The sequence below is a fragment of the Mustela putorius genome, unplaced genomic scaffold (assembly GCF_011764305.1).
Source record: "Mustela putorius furo isolate JIRA1106 unplaced genomic scaffold, ASM1176430v1.1 tig00000139_pilon_pilon_pilon, whole genome shotgun sequence".
Classification (NCBI taxonomy): Eukaryota; Metazoa; Chordata; class Mammalia; order Carnivora; family Mustelidae; genus Mustela; species Mustela putorius.
The window spans coordinates 8,101,762-8,124,168 of NW_025421293.1; the positions used below are offsets into that span (position 1 = coordinate 8,101,762).

General features: G+C 50.7%; 1 protein-coding gene across 5 annotated transcripts; it reads left to right on the forward strand.

The window, feature by feature from the left end:
- The first annotated feature begins 62 nt into the window (after positions 1 to 62).
- ACTL6B (actin like 6B) lies at positions 63 to 21,869 on the forward strand. Of its 5 annotated transcripts, none has more exons than XM_045075039.1 (16): positions 63 to 436; positions 2,066 to 2,697; positions 7,539 to 8,010; positions 8,501 to 8,577; positions 8,781 to 8,946; positions 9,227 to 9,327; positions 15,553 to 15,650; positions 16,330 to 16,424; positions 16,509 to 16,615; positions 17,306 to 17,395; positions 17,551 to 17,612; positions 17,726 to 17,840; positions 18,018 to 18,098; positions 18,209 to 18,304; positions 18,496 to 18,582; positions 21,576 to 21,869. In XM_045075039.1, the coding sequence occupies exons 3-16, from the start codon at positions 7,986 to 7,988 to the stop codon at positions 21,654 to 21,656; spliced, it is 1,281 nt and encodes a 426-aa protein (XP_044930974.1). In that variant the 5' UTR covers positions 63 to 436; positions 2,066 to 2,697; positions 7,539 to 7,985; the 3' UTR covers positions 21,657 to 21,869. The 5 variants fall into 5 exon arrangements, 4 of the variants coding, with proteins under 4 accessions (XP_044930974.1, XP_004761593.1, XP_004761592.1 ...); XM_004761536.3 differs by lacking the exon at positions 63 to 436 and having other exon boundaries at positions 1,159 to 2,206; positions 2,564 to 2,697; XR_001180984.2 differs by lacking the exon at positions 63 to 436 and having other exon boundaries at positions 1,159 to 2,697; positions 18,479 to 18,582.
- The last annotated feature ends 538 nt before the right edge of the window (positions 21,870 to 22,407 follow it).

The following is a 22,407-nucleotide window of genomic DNA, read 5'->3' on the forward strand; positions in this document are numbered from 1 at the left end:
GCCGGAAGGCAAAAGACCCCTTAAGGGGCAAGGATTGACTCCGTCACAACAAAGATACTACACCAAATTACTTCGACGCAAAAAGGACCAAAACGAATGCTTTGCTTCCCGAAAAGGAGCAAGACACCCCCCCCTCCGGGACTGACGGAAGTGGTACCGACATCGGGGAAGGGGGGGGGGGAGAAACCCGCTCGCTGGTCACGTGACCCACCCTCCCGGACTGGGCGGCTCCACACTGGGCCGGGGAGCTTGACGCCCCAGTTCTTGGTTCGCCACGCCCCTGCCCCGGTGAGACCACGCCCCTCTACGGGCAGGACCGAGAGGGTGAGATCCCGATCCGAACCGCCCTGGGCCCGCGGCCCTGACGCGGCGGAGGGAGAGAACGGCTCTTCTGAAAGTCCCCGAGGAGTGGTGCGGTCCCCTGAACTTGGGAATGGTGAGAAGAGTCGTGCCCGGGAAGTCCCCCAGCGTGGGCTTTTGTAGAACTCTACTGGAGCGCGTGACCCTGTAACAATACCTCATATTTACTGAGTTCCATATTTATTTAATCCTCACGACAGTGCTGTGAATGTCAGGACTAGCATTGTCCCCATTTTATAGTAGTGGAAGCAGGTTCCTAGGACTGCGGAGTTGAGATAGGAACCAAGGCAGCTTTAGCGACTTAATTGTGCGGTAATTATCAATACTGGCCTCTGGAGGAACGCTCTCATGGACCCTCCCTGTAAAGGACTGAGAATGTAAGCATAGGCCTTAGTTTCCACATCTGTAAAATGAGTGTTGACCGCTGCCTGCCCTGCCAGTCACGTTCGATCGTTAGGAGATTGTGACATTGTGGAAATGCTTTGGAAGGTTCAAGTCAAATGACCGGCCTTCACTGAGCCCTCATCCGATGGAAAAGTGAAAGTACCAAAGCAGACAACTTCTTGTAGTCTCAACTCAGGCATTACAAAAGCTTAAAGGCATTACAAAAAGCTTTCAAAGTACAGTTTTCTCTTTTTTGTTTTTTGCTTTTAAAGAAGATAAGAGGGGCGCTGGGGTGGCTCAGTGGGTTAAGCCTCTGCCTTCCGCTCAGGTCATGATCTTAGGGTCCTGGGATTGAGCCCCATATCGCCCTCTCTGCTCAGCGGGGAACCTGCATCCCTTCCTCTCTCTCTGCCTACTTGTGATCTCTCTGTCCAAAAAAAAAAAAACAAAAACAAAAAAAACAAAAAAAAAAGAAAAGAAACCAAAGTCACATTCTTTGTTATGCACAAATCCCTTTTATGTGCACGCACCAATTCAATGACATATTAGCAGTAGATGATAGATGTCAGTTAGGCATTAGAATTTGGAAGGGACCTTATACATAATTCACTTCAATTTCCTGTCAATCTACAGATGGGCGAAGTGACTTTCCAAAAGTCACTTAGAAAACTGGCAGCCTAGGACCAGAACCCAATTTTATTAATCTCTGTAGTGCATCTGACATCGCTTCCTCTCACTTTTGGCTTCACTTTTCCTCTTACTTTTGGCTAATATGCTTCTTTGTTCTAACTCATGCAGCAAACGTTCGTTCGCTTAGTCTCAGTGATGTACAAGGCACCACCCTAGGCTTGGAGGATACAACCACAAGGTTACAGTTTACGGAGGAGACAGATGGTAGATGATCATTGAAATGACAATTAGTGCTGCTGGTTTGGAAGTGCCATTTGCTGAGAGGAGAACATTTGAGAGGGGACACATTTGGGGAGGAAGATCAAAAGTTTTAAGTTGGGACATGTTAGGTTTGTAGTGCCTAGGAGATGTGCAGAGAAGAATATTTGGTGGCTGTCAACGGAGGTCTGGGGCTCAGCAGAATAATATGAGTTGGAATCGAGCCTTGAGAATGAGTGGCATTTTAGAACAGATGAAGTCATAAAGAGGTTCAGGGAAAAGACAAGATGGCCAAAGACCAAGCCCTGAGGAACTCCAACATTAGAGGTCAGGCAGAGGAGAACAGGCTGCCAAAGGAGAAGCCAGAGAGCTAACAGGAAAATCAGGAGAATGTGGAGTTCTGGAACCCTAAAGAAAAGAATGTTCCAAAAAGGGATGGCAAACTCTGTTCCACGCTGTGGAAGGATGAAGCAAGACTGGACTGAGAAGTGTTCATGAGATTAAGTAACGTGGAGGCCATCAGTGACTTTGCAAGAGCGCTTGCAGTGACTGCTTTGCTTGTGGTGGGCTGAAGGTAAGTAAAAAAGAAAAAGGAAAAAAAAAAAAAAAAAGGAGGCAGTGGAGATAACCAAAGTGGCCAAAGTTCTGGGAATCTTGACTTGGAAGGGGTGGGGGTGGAAAGGTGGAGCTACCTATGGTGAGAGGAAAATCTGAAGTCAAGGTATTTGCGTTGTGTTAGGAGCTACTGGAACTTCTGTAGATGATAATGGGAAGGAAGGGGTCTGGGGGAGGTGAAGGATACAGAAGGGTTGGGGAATGGTCAATGGTGACCAATTTCTCTGAGAAAGCGGGAGCCCTGGAGCACATGTGGAGACCCCGGCTCTCATGGGGCACGGGCCGCTTCCTCCTTCCTCTGTCTCTCCTTTTTCAGGCTTCTCCTCGGTCCTCCAGGCCTCCACGAACATTGTTTCTCTCAGGATCCCAGTCTCAGCCTCCTTTTCCCACGGGTGCCTTCCTCCATTACTGTGACTGTCCTCGAATTGCTTATACCTCTCAAATCTCCAGGTCAGGCCCAGAGTTCTTCCCCACCCTCCCCACCCCCGGTGTAGACTTGGTATGTGTCTAACTGCAACCTGAGTATCTTCACGTGGTTGCTCACAGACAGTGGTGTGCTGGAGTCAGCGTGTCTGTTCACACCGGCTCACAAGAACCCAGTGTGCACCTCTCTTCCCAGCTCCTTGTTCAGTGAAGTCATGTGGATAGAAGTAACTTTTCAGGGCTCCCCTTTCCAGAAGAGCTGATTTTTTTTTTTTAAAGATTTTATTTATTTATTTGGCAGACAGAGATCACAAGTAGGCAGAGAGGCAGGCAGAGAGGGGGAAAGCAGGCTCCCCACTGAGCAGAGAGCCCGATGTGGGGCTTGCACCAGGACCCAAGGCAGAGGCTTTAATCCACTGAGCCACCCAGGTGCCCCCAGAAGAGCTGATTTTTAAACCATTTACTCTACACCACTGGTCACAGACATGTCGCCTCCAACACGTTCAAAACTAAACTAATCCTCTTCTACCCCATCCCACCCTGCCCAACACTACTCGTCTCTGAATCTCTTGGCCCAGTTAATGGCATCACTGCCCACTCAGGAGCTTCTCACACCCTCATTCCCCGTATCCAGAGATGATCAGCTAGTTAAGATCTAGGCCAAGGGGCACCTAGGTGGCTCAGTGGGTTAAGCCTCTGCCTTCGGCTCAGGTCATGGTCTTGGGTCCTGGGATGGAGCCCCACATGGGGCTCTCTGCTCAGCAGGGAGCCTGCTTCCCCCTCCCTCTCTGCCTGCCTCTCTGCCTACTTGTGATCTCTCTCTTTGTCAAATAAATAAATAAAATCTTAAAAAAGAAAAGATCTAGGCCAAGCTGCTATAACAAAGAGTCCCCAAAATTCGACCGCTTAAGAGACTATTTATTCATTTATTTATAGATTTTATTTATTTATTTGAGAGAAACCATAAGCGGTGGGAAGGGGCAGAGGGAGAAGCAGATTCCCGGCTGAGTAGGAAGCTGGGATCATGACCTGAGCCAAAGGCAGATGCTTAACTAACTGAGCCACCCAGGCGCCCCAAGACAACTTTAAAATAGATCTCCAGGACTGTGGGGGCATGCCTGCCATCCTCAGCACCTAGCATCCACCTCTGTGTCTAGTATGGCCTGAGCAGCATTCCACAATCATACCTGGGGTAGAAAACGTAAGTTCTTTCCTGTTTGAGGACAACACTAACTTCTGCTCAGAGATTGGCCAATTGCAAGGAAGGCTGGGAAATGTAGTCTTTAGCCATATACCCACCTAAAACATTAATAAAGAAAGAAGGGAGACGGCCATTGATGTAAAGCTAGCAATCTGTGTCACTGGTGGATACATCTTGTCCATGCTACCTCTTGTATATTGCTTAAATCCATCCCTTCCGCCATATGCCAAATACTATTACCCTAGTCCTAGCCTGTATCCTGGCCTCTAAGTTAGTTCCTCTCTATTCATCTGCCAAATAGCTTCCAGATATACCTTTCTAAAATGCAAGTTAAATCATATAACTTCATTGTTCAAAACTGTGCAGTAGGGTGCCTGGATGGCTCAGTTGGTTAAGCAACTGCCTTCGGCTCAGGTCATGATTCTAGAGTCCCAGGATCGAGTCCCCGCATCAGGCTCCCAGCTTCATGCGGAGTCTGCTTCTCCCTCTGACCTTCTCCCCTCTCATGCTCTATCTCTCTCATTCATGTCAAATAAATAAATAAAATCTTAAAAAAAAAAAAAAAGACAAAACTATGCAGTAGTTGCCCACTGATTCCATGAGAAGGGCCAAACTTCATGACACACAGGCTGGGTCTTGTCCCCTCCCAGAATGCCTTCCACCCCCACTCCAAGACGACTTCTTTGTCAGCTGGGAAAATTCGGTTCCATTTTCACAGGCTTCATTTAAATATTGCCTCCCGACTGCACTGTTGTTTGTGCTCCACTGCAATGCTGGCTCCACTCCTATTGCGGCCTTTTCTGGGCGCTCACCACTTTCACTAGGGAGGGGCTCCCTGTGAAGCCAAGACTATTGATTTTTCTGGCAGAGGACTGGGGGAGAGCTCATTGAGCAAGGAATAGACCATCACAAGATGCCAAATCACTTCCAAGGTGTGGGGTCTGAGGGTGCAGGCCCCACCACCTTTCACCTCATGACCAGATGTCCGTCTTTGGCCACCCCGAATGTGGGCTTGGAATGTGAGAACTTCCAGATGATTTTGTGGAATTAATTTTTTAACCCTCCATCTTCCAGCATAGACATTAAACCCTAGGAGAGTCACATCAACTTATGTGAGCCATGTTATTCCTGGTGTCTATCAGGCCCCTAGAGAACATTTATGAAATGAACAGAAGCAAGGTAACATTTCCCCCAGGATCAGTACTTTTCACACACTACAGTTCAGACCTCAGCTCTGTCATGTACTAGCTGAGAGACCTTGGCCCAGTCACTTGATCTCTCCATGCCTGTTTCCCATGCAAAGTGGGGATGATAGTCGGATTATTACAAGAGCTAAATTACTTAACATTTGTAAAGCACTTATAATGCTTTACATCCAGGCACTGGATGTTTTGTGTTTGCCAAATCAAAATAGAGTTTAAGTATGAACGAGTTGGTCTCTGGCCACTTTTCTAGTCTCATTTTCCCCTGACTCTGGTCTCTGCCATCAGCTTATCTGCAACCCTCCTTCAAGCCTGAGCTCCTGACTCCATGTATGCCAGAAATGTTCATGTCTCTAGAACTTTGCACATGCTATTCTCGGTGTGGAAGACCCACCGTGTTCACCAGTGAAACCCTATTCATTATTCACAATTCAGCTCACACTTCACTTCTAGAAGCTTCCCTGAGCTCTGAGAGACAGGTAGCCCCTCCCTCCTCCAGGCCCTCACTTCCCCCCACTTTCATGCATGTCTGAGCTCCTCATTGCACCAAAACCCCTGGAGAGCAGGGATAGATTTTACGCATCTTGGTACTCCCATGCCTTGCACAAAGATGTTTGCTGAATCAGTGAGTGGATGGTGAAATATATTAGTAATCTTTTACCTGAACTATATACATAATGCGGCAGAATCATAATACAACAGAATGACCCATGGAAATTGGCCACAGTTGACTGGGAGGTAAATCAAGTCCAGGGGTGTAATCAGCCAGCTGTAGTTTCTCCACCAACCATGAGAGGAAAATTCAGTTCTTATTACAACACTACCAATTTCTAACTTACGAATAATGGTAGTAAAGCCTCAAAAACTCCCCAGTGTTTACTTAGGACTAGTGTTTACTGAACAGTCCTGCATGTCCAGCTCTTAGCCAGATACTTGATTCTGGCATCAGACTGTGTCCTCACTCCCAGCCATCCTTCAGCTAGGGATGGTGAAGCTTGGACTGGGACACAGAAGTATTATGAAATAAGGTCATGTCTCAACTGGCTGATCAGAGATGTGAGTTCTAGCTCAGGCTCTGCCCCGGTCGGGTGTGTGACCCAAGACAGGGCTGTGCCTCCGTCTGGGGAAATCCCTGTAAATCCAGGGGCTGGACCCATTATCAGTGAGGTTTCTCCTGACTTGGGGCAGTCTCTGAAACAGACCCGACCGGGTTAAGGGATGGGGTGACAGAGGAGTGAAGCAATGTCATTAAATGTCAACAAAAGGAGAGGGGCAGGCTGCGAATAGAATCACTTTCCACTCCAGTGTCCCTGTAAGTCTCACCTCAGCAATAACAACAGAAACAATAATAATAATAACAATAATTGTGAACAATAAAGAAATGCAGGTGCCAAGAGGTCAAGGGGCTCATTCAGTCATCCAGGTCTCATTTATAGAGGCCAATAACTAGGTCACTCAGGAATATTTCAGTTTCCCAATAGAGTCAGCTTTCTCCCCTACAGCTCACCCCTCCCACTTAAGCCCGGACAACTCCAGTCTGAGGCGCCAGGCCTGGACTCCCAGCCAGCTTTGGGCATGTGAAATACCATTGTTGCCAATGGGTAATCAATGAGCCATCTTAAAGCATCTGTCCCTTGTGGGGGAGGGGCGGGCGAAGCCTCTTCCAGAATGGGCATCTGGTGAGCAGAGAAACTGCTGGGGCATTGGCTGTCACAAGGTACCCTCTTCCTGTGCCATCATTGTTCTTTGGTGGGGGGGGGGCTGAAACCCACCATCCATGGTCTTATTGCTCCCCCCACCCTCAGCAAGTAGGTGGTAGTGCCCTCAGAGCAAATGTATTGGGGCGCCTGGGTGGCTCAGTGGATTGAGCCTCTGCCTTCGGCTCAGATCATGATCTCAGGGTCCTGGGATCGAGCCCCACATCGGGCTCTCTGCTCAGCAGGGAGCCTGCTTCCTCCCTCTCTCTGCCTATCTCTGCCTACCTACTTGTCAAATAAATGAATAAAATCTTAAAAAAAATAAATGAATAAAATCTTTAAAAAAAAACGTATTCACATGCATATACATACACACGCACACACATGCATATGAACACATACCCTGACACTCATAAACCCGTACATTCAGGCACACATCTACACACATGTTCACGTAAGAGTCTTTCAGCTAAGCCAGGCTGTCGGAGCTGCGCCTTCCCCTTTGCTATTAAAACTGCTGTGGAGGTGGTGGCAGGCCAGGAAAAGAGCTGGAGAGAACTAATGAGGGAAGGAAGCTAAAGATGGGTTAGCTGAGCACGGGTACACGTGTATGTATAGGGCCCACGCACCTGGGATGAGAATGGAAAAGAGGGGCCATTAGAAAGACGAGGGTGGGAAGAAACAGGGAGAAGATGGAGACACACCCCCTCCTGTGCCTCTCCTTCTTCCCTTCTTCCTTTCCCTCCTTTGCCCTGTGATTTCATTCAGGCTTGAGTTTGGCAGAACCTTGCTCAGGAGCCCGAGAATGGACAACTCTCCAGGACTACGGTGCCCTCTCCTCCACCCCATTTACAAAAGTAATGGAGCAGGGATCCCATCAGTCATCCCGCGGCGTCCTGGTCCAGATGGACAAGGTTTCCATCTCTTTCGTACGCCTGCTCTCTACCTGGCTATCCCTTGGGATCAGTCTCAAAGTCCTTGGCTATCCTCTCCCAAATCTTAAAGTTGCGGTGTCTGCCCCTTTAAAGCAGCAGCCCCCGGTCAGGTTATTGTCTAGCCTTGTAGCCAATCGGCGGCGCCATTGGGGGCGGGGGATCCGGCCTCCTGATTGGCCACCGCGCGCCCCGCCCCGCCCGGGATCCCGGGAGCTGTCCGGCCGCCTCGGTGCTGATCCCGCCGCCGCCCACGGGCCGTGAGCAACGCTGAGAGGGCATTATGAGCGGGGGCGTCTACGGCGGAGGTGAGCTAACTTCGGGCTTCAGGCTCCCCAGCCTGTCGCGGCCTCACCGGCAGCCCTGCACCCCGAACCCGCGCGACCTAAGCTCTGGGCACCCCAGGGCCTGTCACCCGGCGCTCGAACGGGTTTGGGTCCTGCGCCACTCCTACCTTGGTCCTCCCGGGTCGGTAGCTTGCGCGCACTGGGCTCACTCTCCACCATCCAACTCACCTCCTCCCGCACCCCGCCTCCGGCCCCTTTTTTCTTGGCAAAGAGAGTGGCCTGAATAAGGCCACCGGGCAAGAAGGGACTCTGTAGGCTTGAGCCCACTCCCAGGACCCCAGACTCCAGGCGGAGCTCCCACCTGCCCTGCCCTGGCAAGCGTTGAAGGTGGCGAAACTGTGTCTCTGCCCTGACCTCCTGACCTCAGAGCTATCCAGGGCCGGGGGTGGGGGGGGTGGATAGCGGGGAGAGTTTGGAATAAGTCCCCTCATACACCTGTCTCCCTGCACAGATGAGGTGGGAGCGCTGGTCTTTGACATTGGCTCCTTCTCAGTCCGCGCTGGGTACGCTGGGGAGGACTGCCCCAAGGTGAGCTTTTCAGCCCCATCCCCGAGTCCTAGGAGCTCCAGACTCCGCTCCATGCTTCCTAGTGAACCAGGGTTCTCACAACCCAGAGAGAAGCTCTGGAGACCAGGAATGTGGGAGTGAACCCATGGGCGGGCTGAGGACCTTGCTATGGGCCTGGACAGGGGCAGGAGGTTGATCCCTCTTCCTGCCCATGTTCCCTCCAGGCTGACTTCCCCACCACGGTGGGGCTGCTGGCCGCGGAGGAGGGGGGCGGGCTGGAGTTGGAGGGGGAGAAAGAGAAGAAAGGGAAGATCTTCCACATCGACACCAACGCCCTGCATGTGCCTCGGGATGGAGCGGAGGTCATGTCGCCCCTCAAGAATGGCATGAGTAAGGAGCCCCCACCCACCGTCTCCCGCCACAGACCCGGAGCCCACACACCACAACCCGGGACACATCACCCCACACCCATGGAGTCTACCTTGCAGCTGCCCCACAGCTGCCTGGTTCCCAGCCCAGGGGCCCGACAGATACCTAGGAAGGGGGGATTTCTGCCGGAACTGATCTCACTTCCCCTCCCCTGGACTTGGCCTCCCTCCTTGCTTTGCTTCCTGTCCCTGGACCCTTGCTGGCCCACCCTCATCTCTCCATGCTGGTCTCCTGGCCCCAGTTGAGGACTGGGAATGCTTCCGTGCCATTCTGGATCATACCTACAGTAAACACGTCAAGTCTGAGCCCAACCTGCACCCAGTGCTCATGTCTGAGGCCCCGGTAAGTGCCTTACCCAAACCCCAGTCCTGCCCCAGGGGCTCCCTGCCTCCTTTCTGCCTTTCACTCCTCTTCCCCACCCTCAAAGCGTCTGCCATCCATCATCACTCCACTTAACTTTTCGGACTTTTCTTCCAACTCCACCCCACCTTCAAGCACTTTTTTCCTCTCTGGTTTTAGTCTTTATCCCTCTCCCTCCTCCTGTTTTATCCATTCATATATTTTATGTATTCTGGCTTATTTACTGCTGTTCCTCCCCTCCCCCCCACCAAAGTCCTTTTTGGATCTTTTAACTTAAAAATTTTGCCAATGTTGTATATGTACAGAATCAGTTTGCTTTATAAAGAACTACCATTCATATCCCCTTCTTTCCATCCCCCTTTTCCAGAGGCACCTGCTTTTCTTTTAGATAAGTTTTGTCATGTTCTTCCATATCTCTAAATATTACACTCAAAATGCTGCTTATGGATTTTACAGTTTCAGGCATTGGTTTCCCACTATAGAAAATCGGTAGAATGTTGGGACGCTTGATTTTGGCTCAGGGCATGATCTCAGGGTCCTGAGATTGAGCCCCACCTGGAGCTTCATGCTGAGCGGGATCCTGCTTGGGATATTCATTCTCTCTCTCTCTCTCTGTGCCTATGACCCTGCCCTGCTTTGGGCACATGCACACTCTCTAAGGAAGGAAGGAAGGAAGGAAGGAAGGAAGGAAGGAAACCTTGAGCTCTCTTTCCTCCTTCAGCTCACACTACACACTTCCCTCATTCCCCACCTTTAAATATAGTTTTATTTTAAATTTTTAAAAAAATCATTTTCTGGGGCACCTGGGTGGCTCAGTTAAGTGGCTGCCTTTGGCTCAGGTCATGATTCCAGGGTCCTGGGATCGAGCCCCACATCAGGCTCCCTGCTTAGCAGAGAGCCTGCTTCTCTCTCTCCCTCTGCCTCCCACTCTGTTTACTTGTGCTCTCTCTCTTTCTCTCTGTCAAATAAATAAATAAAATCTTTTTTAAAAGTTATAAAAAAATATTTTCTGTATTTATACAGTGATGGTTATGTATGCTGATCAGGTCTGGGATGGGCAATAAGCTACTGTCACTTCTCTTTCCTGCACAGTTCTTTTTCTTAGAACTGAATATGATACTGGTTTTTATTTTGCTTAGCCTTCTATTTATTTAATAATATGACCCTAAATTATTCATCTGCTTATTACTTATCTGTTTATATCCTTTCTCAAAACATTAACTCCATTAGTTACTCTTTTTTTTTTTAAATGAATTTATTTATTTGGGGCACATGGGTGGCTCAGTGGGTTAAGTCTCTGCCTTCAGCTCAGGTTGTGATCTCAGGGTTCTGGGATTGAGCCCCACATCAGGCTCTCTGCTCAGCAGGGAGCCTGCTTCCCCCTCTCTCTCCACGTGCCTCTCTGCCTACTTGTGATCTCTCTCTCTCTGTCAAATAAATAAATAACATCTTTTTAAAAAAATGGAGGCACCCCTCCATTAGATATTCTATCAATTTCATCTTCTTGAAGAAGTCTCTCCAAAGATCCACTGATTTGCTCCACCTTGGACTTGTTTCCTTCTACACAAAGGACATAGCTCTCATCCTGACATCTCTCTTCACCTTCTTCTTAAAGCATCCCTTCACCTCTTTCCTATGCTAGAGGTCCTATTTCTTATATCTCATTACTCCTTTCTTGATGTACTCCCTTGTTTTCCTGGAGCACATCCTCTAGTAACCGCCTTAGAAAGGTCATGAGAAGTAAAATTTTTAAGACCTTGCATGTCCGACGTTGATTGATAGCTTAGCTAGGTATAACATTCCAGATTGGAAATAATTTTTCTTTAAAATCTTGAAGGTGCTTCTAGCACCTATTGTTGCCATCAAGATGGCAGAGCCCTGGTGATTCACAGATCTATACCCCTGAGGATAAAAATACATTATTTGTTTACAAAAAAATTTTTAAAAATTTACAAACAAAACAAAACACACACACACACACACACACACACAAGGCAGAACTATCTAATTCATAAACTTTTGGTGTAATGTTTTTCTTTGTGAAAGTTTGTAGAATTTTCACTTTGTCTTTCGTGTTGTGTAATTTCTCCATATTGTATTGCTTAATTTTCATCCATTACTCTAAAAACTCAGTATGTCCCTTCAATCTGAAAACCTATGTCTTTCAATTCTGTGAAAAAATATGTCAGTAATTATTTAATTAAGTAGTTTTAATTATTTATTTGATGATATATTTCTTTTTTAAAAAATATTTTATTTATTTATTTATTAGACAAAGAGAGACAGCGAGAGCAGAAACAGAGCAGAAACAGAAGAGGGAGAAGCAGACTTCCCGCTGAACAGGGAGCCCAATGTGGGGCTTGATCCCAGGAACCTGGGATCATGACCCCAGCCAAAGGCAGACACTTAACAACTGAGCCACCCAGGCACCCCTTGGTGATATATGTCTCTCAATATTCTCTGTTCTGTCTTTTGGAAAATATCATTTGGATTTTGCACCTCCTGAACTGGTCCTCTCATTTCCTTGTCTTTTTTTCTTGTGTTTTCCTTCCTTTTCTCTTTTCCTCTAATTACCAAGATATTCCCTCAACTTTATTTTCAGCCCTTCTATTGATTTCTTCATCTCTCCTCCTGTATTTTCAATCTCCAAGAGCTCTTTTTGTTCCATGAATATTACTTTTTAGGACTTCCAGTCCTTTCGGGACGCCTGGGTGGCTCAGTTGGTTAAGCAGCTGCCTTCGGCTCAGGTCATGATCCCAGCGTCCTGGGATCGAGTCCTGCATTGGGCTCCTTGCTCAGCGGGGAGCCTGCTTCTCCCTCTGACTCTGCCTGCCACTCTGTCTGCCTGTGCTTGCTCTCACTTGCTCTCTCTCTGACAAATAAAAAAAAAATAAAATAAAATAAAAAAAAAAGAAAGAGGACTTCCAGTCCTTCCTTTATGCGTGCAGTATCATGTGTTTTCTCAGAATAATATTAGTTTTGTTTCTGTTTTGGGAAGTTTTCATTTCCCTGCATGATCTCTGTTCTTCCAAATTGCTTTTTCCCCCTGCCCTTTTTGGGAGGTCTCTATCTCATTTGTGAGACTTTTCTCAGATTCTGAGAAATCCTTGGTTGTGTGCTTATGTTTGCAAGTGGTGGACTGAAACACTGGCTGGAGGCTCTGTGGGTTGGGGCACTCGTTGACTGTCATGATAAAGGATGTTGCTACAGGATGACTTGCCTGGGATGATTGTTAAGCAGCCTCTGATAATTGGCATCTTTAGATCTCTGATGTAACTCATGGGAAAGACTTGTACCCTACAGACAGGACTGGCCATCCCCTTTCTGGGAGCCAAGTGAGGGAATAGGGCTGAGTTTATCACCATTTAATATGCATGGAATCACTTACTTCTCCTGTTTTAAGTATAATGTCTTCACTCCTGACTGTGTCAAGTGTCTCACCAGGACAGAGGCCCTCAGTTTTACTCTAGGGAATAAATCTCCAGTCTTCTGCAGAGGTTGGGGTGGGTACTATCCCAGTGACATGGAACTGGGGAGAGAGTTTTGGGAGCTGTCACTTGAATGGCTTTAAACAATCTTATTTTAGCTTGCCCTTGACCTTAACTGCCACAGGTACCTGAAACTACCAATTCCTGAACCCTCTGAGGATTCTACAGTTTGACACAGGTTGTTCCTGGCTTTTTCCACTACCAACTTAGGAGTCCATGTTCTTGAATCTGTTAAATCAGTTACCACTTAACTATCTGATTTCCAACCTTCAAAACTATGTTGCTCTTTTTTCCTTCCTTATTATTCCCAAACCTTGAGGGTATCTCTCTATCTCTTCTTCTATCTCTTTTTTGAGGTAAAATTCACACAACAGAAAATTAGCTTTTTTAATGTTAACAATTCAATGGCATGTAATACATTCACAATGTTGTGTAGCTGTCATCTTTATCTAGTTCCCCAACATTTTCACCACCCCAAAAGAAAGTACATTTTCTTTTCTTTTTCTAAGATTTTATTTATTTATTTGAAAGAGAGAGAGAGATCACAAGTAGGCAGAGAGGCAGGCAGAGAGAGAGAGGAAGGGAAGCAGGCTCCCTGCTGAGCAGAGAGCCCAATGTGGGACTCGATCCCAGGACCCTGAGACCATGACCTGAGCCGAAGGCAGAGGCTTAACCCACTGAGCCACCCGGGTGCCCCAGAAAGTACATTTATATTAACCAGTTTCTCTCTACTCTCCCTCCTCTTGGCAGCCATCAGTCTGGTTTGTGTCTCAATGACTGTATCTATTCTGGATCTTTCTTATAAATGGAATCATACAACATGTGATTTCTCATGTCTGTATTCTTTCACTTAGCATAATATTTTCAAGGTTCATCCATGCTGTAGCATTTATTTGGCATTTTATTCTGTTTCATGGCTGAGTAGCATTCCACTGTATGGCTGTACCACAATTTGTTTTTCCAATTCATCCACTCATGGACTTTTGGGTTGTTTCCATCTGTGGCTATTGTGGATAGTGCTGTTTTGAATAGTTGTGTATGTGGATTTATTTCAGTACCTGTTTTCAGTTATTTTGGATATGGAACTAGGAGTGGAATTGCTGGGTCATATGGTAATTCTGTGTTTAACTTTTTGAGAAACTGATTGTTTTCTGTAGTGGCTGAGCAATTTCATCTTCCCACCGCAATGTACAAGGGTTTCAGTGTTTCTATGTCCTTCTTTCTTCCTTAATTATTATCAACACTCTAGTGGGTATGAAGTGGTATCTCATTGTGCTTTCAAATTTCATATCCCTAATGGCTAACAATGTTGAGCATCTTCTCATGTGCTGGTTGGCTTTTGTGGCTTTGTGTCCTTTTTTTTTTTTTTAAGATTTCCTAATTTATTTTAGAGAGAGAGAGCACAAGCAGGAAGGGCAGAGGGAGAGAGAGAGAGAGAACCTCAAGCAGACTCTGCACTGAGTACAGAGCCCGATGAGGGGCTTGATCTCACAACCATGAGATCACGACCTGAGCTGAAACCAAGAGTCAGACACTTAACCACCTGCACAACCCTGGCACCCCACCCCCCTGTTTTAAAAAGTAACCTCTATGCCCAATGTAGGGCTCAAACTCATGACTCCAAGATCAAGAGTTGCATACTCTACCAACTAAGCCAGCCAGGTGCCATGGGTTTATATCTTTTTAAATTGCGCCCCCTTTTTAGTTTATTATTTTTTTTAAGATTTTATTTATTTATTTGACAGAGATCACAAGTAGGCAGAGAGGCAGGCAGAGAGAGAGGAGGAAGCAGGCTCCCCACTGAGCCCCCTTTTTAAAATTTTATTTATTTATTTGAGAGAGAGACAGAGAGAAAGCACGAGTAGGGGGAAAGGCCGAGGGAAAGGCAGACTTCCCGCTGAGCAGGGAACCTGATGCAGGGCTTGAAACCAGTACTCTGAGATCATGATGTGAGCTGAAGGCAGACGCTTAACTGACTGCGCCACGCAGATGCCCCTAAATTACCCCTTTTGCTGGGATCTTGGAAGAGGATAACATTGGATATTTTATTTTTTTTTAAAGATTTTATTTATTTATTTGAGAGAGAGAGACAGTGAGAGAGAGCATGAGCGAGGAGAAGGTCAGAGGGAGAAGCAGACTCCCCATGCATCTGGGAGCCCGATGCGGGACTCGATCCCGGGACCCCGGGATCATGACCTGAGCCGAAGGCCGTTGTCCAACCAACTGAGCCACCCAGGCGTCCCAACATTGGATATTTTAATTCAACCCACAGTTCCTACCAGAATTCCTCTTCTCTGCTTTCTTGCTTCTGAGATGCTTAAAGTGAGGAAGAGAGGGATAAACTGGAGGCTCAAAGGAGTCTATATACTTTGACTCCTTTGTACAATAAAGTGGCCAGTGGCCCTCTTGATAGTGGCCAGAAGTCAAGAGACTATGACTCTACCAAGCTCTACCAAGGGCTTTGTGTGTGAACTTGGTCAAGTCACTCTCCCTGAGTTTTGATTTCTTCAGCTGGGTTTGGATTGTAACCTTTGAAATTCTTCATAGTTCTCACACCCTAAAGGTCTGTGTGGATCAAGAGACTTGATCTCTCTCTTCAGTCCAAGTTCGTGTGTGTGTGTGTGAGTGTGTGTGTGTGTGTGTGAATGCACGCATGCGTGTGCGTGGGTTTCTGTGCCTCTCCCTTTTTGAAGCCTCCCCTCCTGCACTTTCTCCCCAGTGGAACACACGGGCCAAGCGGGAGAAGCTGACAGAGCTGATGTTCGAGCAGTACAACATTCCTGCCTTCTTCTTATGCAAGACGGCTGTGCTTACCGCGTATCCTCTGGCATGGGCTGCTCTGGCTGGGTGGAGGGCCAGGGTGGGGATTGCGGTGTGTAGAGCAGGAGGCTGGACCTGATTCTGTGGGGATAGTGTCCTGGAGGGGCAGACACCCACCTTGTACACCATTAGTGCAGAAGGACTCCTGTGGGCTAAGTGCCTTTGACCCTGGGGTGGCCAGATCAGCAGCTCTTTCCTATTCCTTGGATCAGGCTGAACCAGGGTGGGGAGTGGGGGTGGAGGAGAGTGGGACCACATTGACAGCAGGGGCTGGGACTGGAGAGAACAGGGAGAAATATCTAACATTGAGGAGTTTCCTCCACAAACAGCCAATCAGCATTCATTTTTTAAAGTCTCTGCCTTGCACTGACCCCTGTGCTAGGCGCTGGGGCAATAGGGCCCCACATCTCAAGGTGCCCACAAAGCACTGAACAAAGACTAAATAGAAACTAGGAGGGCAGAAGGAAGGAGAAAGAGGAAGAAGTTGTGATTCAGACAGGGAAGAAGAGACACGGGTCTCAGGAACCTTTCTCCACTGATGGGTCATAAGCCAGAATGAGAGATTTGCGGACCGTGGATGGGCTGGACCAGGAAAGCAGAGAGTGACCAGGCCAGACCTGAACCCCAGTCCCTCACTTGCTGCTGCTACCTCTTTGACCTCCCCATCCCACACCAGCTTTGCAAACGGACGTTCCACGGGCCTGGTGCTGGACAGTGGGGCCACCCACACCACAGCCATCCCAGTACATGATGGCTACGTCCTGCAACAAGGTGGGGGCCTCGACAGGGGTCGGGGATGCTTTAGTTGGCGGGGTGGGGGGAGATCCAGCCCCTAACACCCCCCTCCCTTTCCAGGCATCGTCAAGTCACCGCTGGCAGGGGACTTCATCTCCATGCAGTGCCGGGAGCTCTTCCAGGAGATGGCCATTGACATTATTCCGCCTTACATGATTGCAGCAAAGGTGGGGTCTCCGGGGGGTCTTGGGCACTCGCCCTGTGCCTGTTGACCCACTGACCCGCTAGATATCAGAGCAGGGAGCAGAGGACCCTGGGTCCAATTCCTTAATTTACAACCGAGGCATCGGAGATCGGACTGGCTGGAGGATGTGGCCAAGGTCATACAGCCAGCCGGTAGCAGGATATATGAGGGCAAGAGGGATAGACCCAGGTTCAAGGTCTGCCTTTGCCATGTAAGCGCTGTGCCACCCAGAGCAGGAGATCAAAGCTCCCCGCACCTTGGTTTCTTCCCCCTGCAAAGTGGCATTAACAGCATACGGGGCTGCTGGGAGTGCTGAGACACTGCCTGCGGGGGTCCACCCTGGACCACCCCCCCCCCCCCCCCCCCGTGGAACACAGCTCAGGAAAAGCCTGCTTCTTGAAGGTTCTGGTCTCCCGCTGTATTCCCCGCGCCCTCAGCTTTCTCTGGCTGGGGGCTTTCAGATCAGCTGTCCCTGTTGCAAGAGTGGGGGACATGCGGACAGGCTCTCCCTCTCCCTGTTCTCTCTCCTTTGACAAGGGAAGGCGGAGAGACCGCTTTTGTAGGCAACAGAGCAAAGAACCCGGTGCCTGTTGGCGGCAGCAGCACGGGGTGGGGGGGGGCTGGACAGGGGTGGAATGGAGGAAGGGTGCTCAGAGGCCTTGTGCCCCCGCAGGAACCCGTCCGGGAGGGCGCCCCTCCGAACTGGAGGAAGAAGGAGAAGCTACCCCAGGTTTCCAAGTCCTGGCACAACTACATGTGCAACGTGAGGAGCGAGTCCCCCGAAACAGCCCCAGGCCCTCCCCAGCAGCTAGTCCCCTGCCCTGAGTAGAGGGGAAGGGACAGGGAGGCTTGGCAGGTGGGCAGCCTGGGGATGCTGCGGAGGGAGCCGGGGCCCTGACCAGCTCCCTGGGTCCTCAGGAGGTGATTCAGGACTTCCAGGCCTCTGTGCTGCAGGTCTCAGACTCTCCCTATGACGAGCAGTAAGTGGCACCCCCCGGCCCAGGGGTGGGCAAGAGGGCAGGTCTGGGACTCTGGGGGTGTCCCTGGTCCTCTGTGAGTACCCCCTGGCAGAGTCTCTCTGTTTCCTGGGCAGGGTGGCTGCACAGATGCCCACAGTGCACTATGAGATGCCCAACGGCTACAACACAGACTACGGTGCCGAGAGGCTCCGCATTCCAGAGGGCCTGTTTGATCCCTCCAATGTCAAGGTTGGCCCCCTGGGGGAGGTATTGGTTCAGGGCTGGTTGGATTCCCCAGAGGCCTGCGTGTTGTTGCGGGGGCAGTGCTCCCAGAAGGGGGGGGTTGCGGGCGGTGCTGGGAAGGATCCCTGGGGTCTGGGGAGAGAGGGCAGAGGGCCCCAAACCCCAGGTCCCCTTTCTTGGCAGGGCCTGTCGGGGAACACCATGCTGGGTGTGGGCCACGTGGTGACCACCAGCATCGGCATGTGTGACATCGACATCCGCCCGGTGAGGCCCGAGACTGTGTCTGGGCAGAGGGGCCGGGGTGGGGGCCGGTGGGGGCCGCGGGGAGACTGGCAGGGGCTGGGCCCTGAAGGCGCGCTCCTCCCTGCTCCCAGGGCCTGTACGGCAGTGTCATTGTCACTGGTGGGAACACGCTGCTCCAGGGCTTCACGGACAGGCTCAATCGCGAGCTTTCCCAGAAGACCCCGCCGGTAGGGGCCCACCCCGACCAGGGTCCTGGCTTAGCTCTTCAGGACGCCGCCCTTCCTCCTTCCCCAATAGCAAGGCTTCTGGCCACCAGAGCAGACCCCTCCCCCTGTGGCTTCCCAGACTTCCCCACTTCCAGCCCTGTCCCTTCCCGGAACCCAGGTGTCTGCTTCCCCCAGCCCCTCTTTCCCCCCAGAGCATGCGGCTGAAACTCATCGCCAGCAACAGCACCATGGAGCGCAAGTTCAGTCCCTGGATCGGGGGCTCCATTTTGGCCTCACTGGTGAGAGGGAAGGGGCCCTGGCTGTGGGAAAGGGACAGACCCACACAGCTCCATCCCCTTGCCTCTTTATTCATTCATTCAACAAATTTTTATTTATTTAAAGATTTTGTTTATTTGACAGACAGAGATCACAAGTAAGCAGAGAGGCAGGCAGAGAGAGAGAGGGGGAAGCAGGCTCCCTACTGAGCAGAGAGCCCAACGCGGGGCTCCATCCCAGGACCCTGGGATCAGGGACTGAGCTGAAGGCAGAGGCTTTAACCCACTGAGCCACCCAGGCGCCCCTTACTCTTATTTTTGAGAAAGAGTAGTTAGTGCTCCCAGAAGGGTGACTCTGCCATCAGGACAAATCAGGGAGGACAGGAAGCTGGAGAGACTGGTGGGGGTTGAGACTGTGGCTGAGGCTCCCACTGTGCTAAGCAGAGGAGAGACACTGAAGATTTGGGGCGAGGAGGAAGTGTGACAGTCCCAGTCGTGTTTGGGAAGACTACGTCAGGCATGAGTCTCTGGAGATCAGGGTGTGAGCTGGACACGGGGGGACCTTGCGAGGAGGCTCCTTCCATTGGTCCGGAGTCACAGAGTGAGTAGCAGTGAGGACAGGGTGCTGGGTAAGAGGCAAATAGAAGGGGAGACAGGCAGGCTGGTTCTGGGGCAGTAGGTGGGGAGTTCTGTCTGGGCCTGCTGTTGGGCAAAGGCAAGACGCTGAGTGGGGAGCTGGAGATGAAAACATCATCTCACGGTGTCTGTCCCACTGAGGGGACAGTGGGGCCATGACATAGCAGGAAGGATAACGCCTAGAGAGAGGGGCAGCCCCTAGGGAGACAGACAAGTGTCAGAAATACAGGAAGCTGGGGCGGGTGCCTGGGTGGCTCAGTGGGTTAAGCCTCTGCCTTCCGCTCAGGTCATGGTCTCAGGGTCCTGGGATCGAGCCCCACATTGGGCTCTCTGCTCAGCAGAGATAATATATATATAAATAATAAAATCTTTAAAAAAAAAAGAAATACAGGAAGCTGACAGTGCAAAGTCAGCTGGGGACCGGGAACCTATCAGCCATACAGTTCCTGTGGCCCCACCTGCGTGCCCGACCTAGGCCCCTGCTCCAGGGGCAGGCCCTTAGACAAAGTGTGGGGGTGTTCCTTCAAGGGAGGACCTGATCTAGTTCAAGGGTCACGAAGGGCCTCCTAAGGAGCATTCAGACTGAGATGGAAGACTAAAGAACTTTTGAGGCAAAGAGGGAGAGATGGTGCCTGGGCTACGGAAAGAGGCAGGCAAGACCTAGGCGATGGGCAGACGCGGTCGGACCGGAGGTCAGTAAGCTCACCGGGGCAGCCGAGTGGAGAGCAGCTTGAACAGGGCTGCTGTGGGCTCCACTGTGACGGGGTCTTGACAGAGCAGTGCGTATCAGGCTGTGGAACCTGAAGCCCATCACAAGTCCAATGGACGGGATGTGGGCAGCATTTGGATCCAAGAAGACAGAGGGAAGGAGCCCAGGAGGACACCCAGGGTGCTAGCTCCTGGCAGCTGTGTCCAACAGGAATGTAATGCGAGTCACACATCCAACTTTAAATTTTCTAGTAGCCGTATTTTAAAAGAGCCCCAAGAATCAGGAGAAATTAAGCTTAAAGAATATACTTTATTTGGGACGCCTGCCTGGCTCAATTGGTAGAAATGCGACTCTTCTTCTAGGGCTTGTGAGTTCGAGTCCCATATTGGGTGTAGAGATTACTTAAAAACGGAGTCAGCCAGATGTCCCTCCTTTAAAAAAAAAAAAAAATCTTTAACAAAATGTACCTTATTTATATCCAAAATGTTATCATTTCAATATGTGATCAATATAAAAATGAGATTTAAAAAAATATTTTATTTATTTGACAGAGATCACAAGTAGGCAGAGAGGCAGGCAGAGAGAGAAGAGGAAGCAGGGTCCCCGCTGAGCAGAAAGCCCAATGTGGGGCTCGATCCCAGGACCCTGAGATCATGATCTAAGCCGAAGGCAGAGGCTTTAACTCACTGAACCACCCGGGCACCCTTAAAAATGAGATTTTTTTACATTCTCTTTCCTGGATTTAGTCTTCAGTATCCGTTGTGTATTTTATAACTGTAGAACAATCTCAATTCCGACTAGCCACCTTTCAGGTGCTCCGTCACCACTATATTGGCCAGCGCTAGTGTAGGAGGTGAGAGAGACCACCGGAGCAGGTCTGGGTCAGGCCTGGGGGAGCTCAGTGGTGCACATGCTGAGTTTGCAGTCCTGAGGGACTCAGAGGGAAGTGCCCAAAAGACAGCTGAGTATTTGGGTCTAATATTCCGGTTCAGCAAGGGGAGGTTGAGGGAGGGGTGGAGTTTTAGTGCCTGAGCAGAAGTCCTAGGAGTGGATGAGCAGGTTCAGGACTCTGAGCCCAGGAGAGAAAAAGGGACAGTACCAGGGACCCAGGCACCAGCTTTCAGGAAGAGATGAAGCAACCATCAAAGAAGGGACAGTCCGAGATGCCCAGCACAAGAGACCCTCAAGGGGGAAGGTTCAACGTGGGGGGTGGCATGTAGAATCAAGACAACTCCAGTGAGGGCAGAGCAAAGATTCTTCTTGGGAATGTGGGGGACTGGACAAGTTTGTAAGGCCTGATGGAGTGACCGGTACAGGAGGAACTGGGGGGCGGGGAGGCTGGTTGGCCTGAGGCTGTAAGCTCCACTACCCAGCTCTAGCCCAGCGCAGGGCCCAGGGCAGACAGACAATAAATACTTGTTGAATGAATGAACGAACGTCTTGACTGAACAACGTGAGCGGGGGTACTCACCCTCTGAATTGGAAGGAGGGCTGGGAGGCTTGGGGAGGTCCCTGAGGGTGGAAAGGCCGGGGTCCGGGGTCCGAGGGCAGGAGAAGGGTTTCCAAGGGGCTGGGCCTGCACGGGTGGAAAGTGGGAGGGCGCGACCCCCCCAAACCCCCTTTCCTCCAGGGACGTCCTGATGGCCTCTGTCGCCCCCCCCTCTCCTCCCAGGGCACTTTCCAGCAGATGTGGATCTCCAAGCAGGAATATGAGGAGGGAGGGAAGCAGTGCGTGGAGCGGAAGTGCCCCTGAGGGCGCCCCCTCAACACCCACACGTCCGCCCGCCGCCCGCCGAGGTGGGGTAGGGGACGCCAAAGGCGGGGAGAGGGTTTCCCGGCTCGGCCTCCGCCGGCGCAGATCAAAACCCCCACCCGCCCATGCCCTCGTCTCTACCCCTCCCTTCTCGTCCGCTTAGATTGTGATGTTTCTGGGTTGAAAGGAGTAAAAATGTTTTAAGAAAACAAAGTTTGGCCTCCTTGGGCCGGGGGTGGGGTGGCGGGAGTGGGGACAGGGGGGCTGGGGGGAGGCGAGGAGAGGGCTACACCAAGTCCCTCGGTGATCCCGCGGTGGACGCCGGGGCAAAGTCTGCGGGCCGGGGCAGAGCCCCGGGAGCCACCGGAGCCTGGAAGCCTCAAGTTTCAAAGGGACCGCGACCCAGGGAGGATCACGCAGCGAGGATCCGGCAGAAGCCCGCGAGAACGGGTCCGAGCTAGGAGCGGGGTTGGGGCGGGAACAGGGTGCCGGAGACCCGACCCTGAGGCAGGGGTGGGCGGAGCCGGGGGCCAGTCCCGGGGCTGGGTTTGGGCGGGGCCTGAGGCTGGGGCTGCGGTGGGCGGGACCTCAGGTGGGAGGCGGTGCCTAAGCCTCCGCGGACCTGCGCTCAGGCTGCGCGGTGTCTTCCTTCGGGTCTTGGTGGCCAAGAATGCGGCAGAGACTGGGGCACTAGTGCGCCCCAGCAGCTCTGAGTTTCTCTCCTAATTTGGGTAGGAGCTGAGGTTTCCCA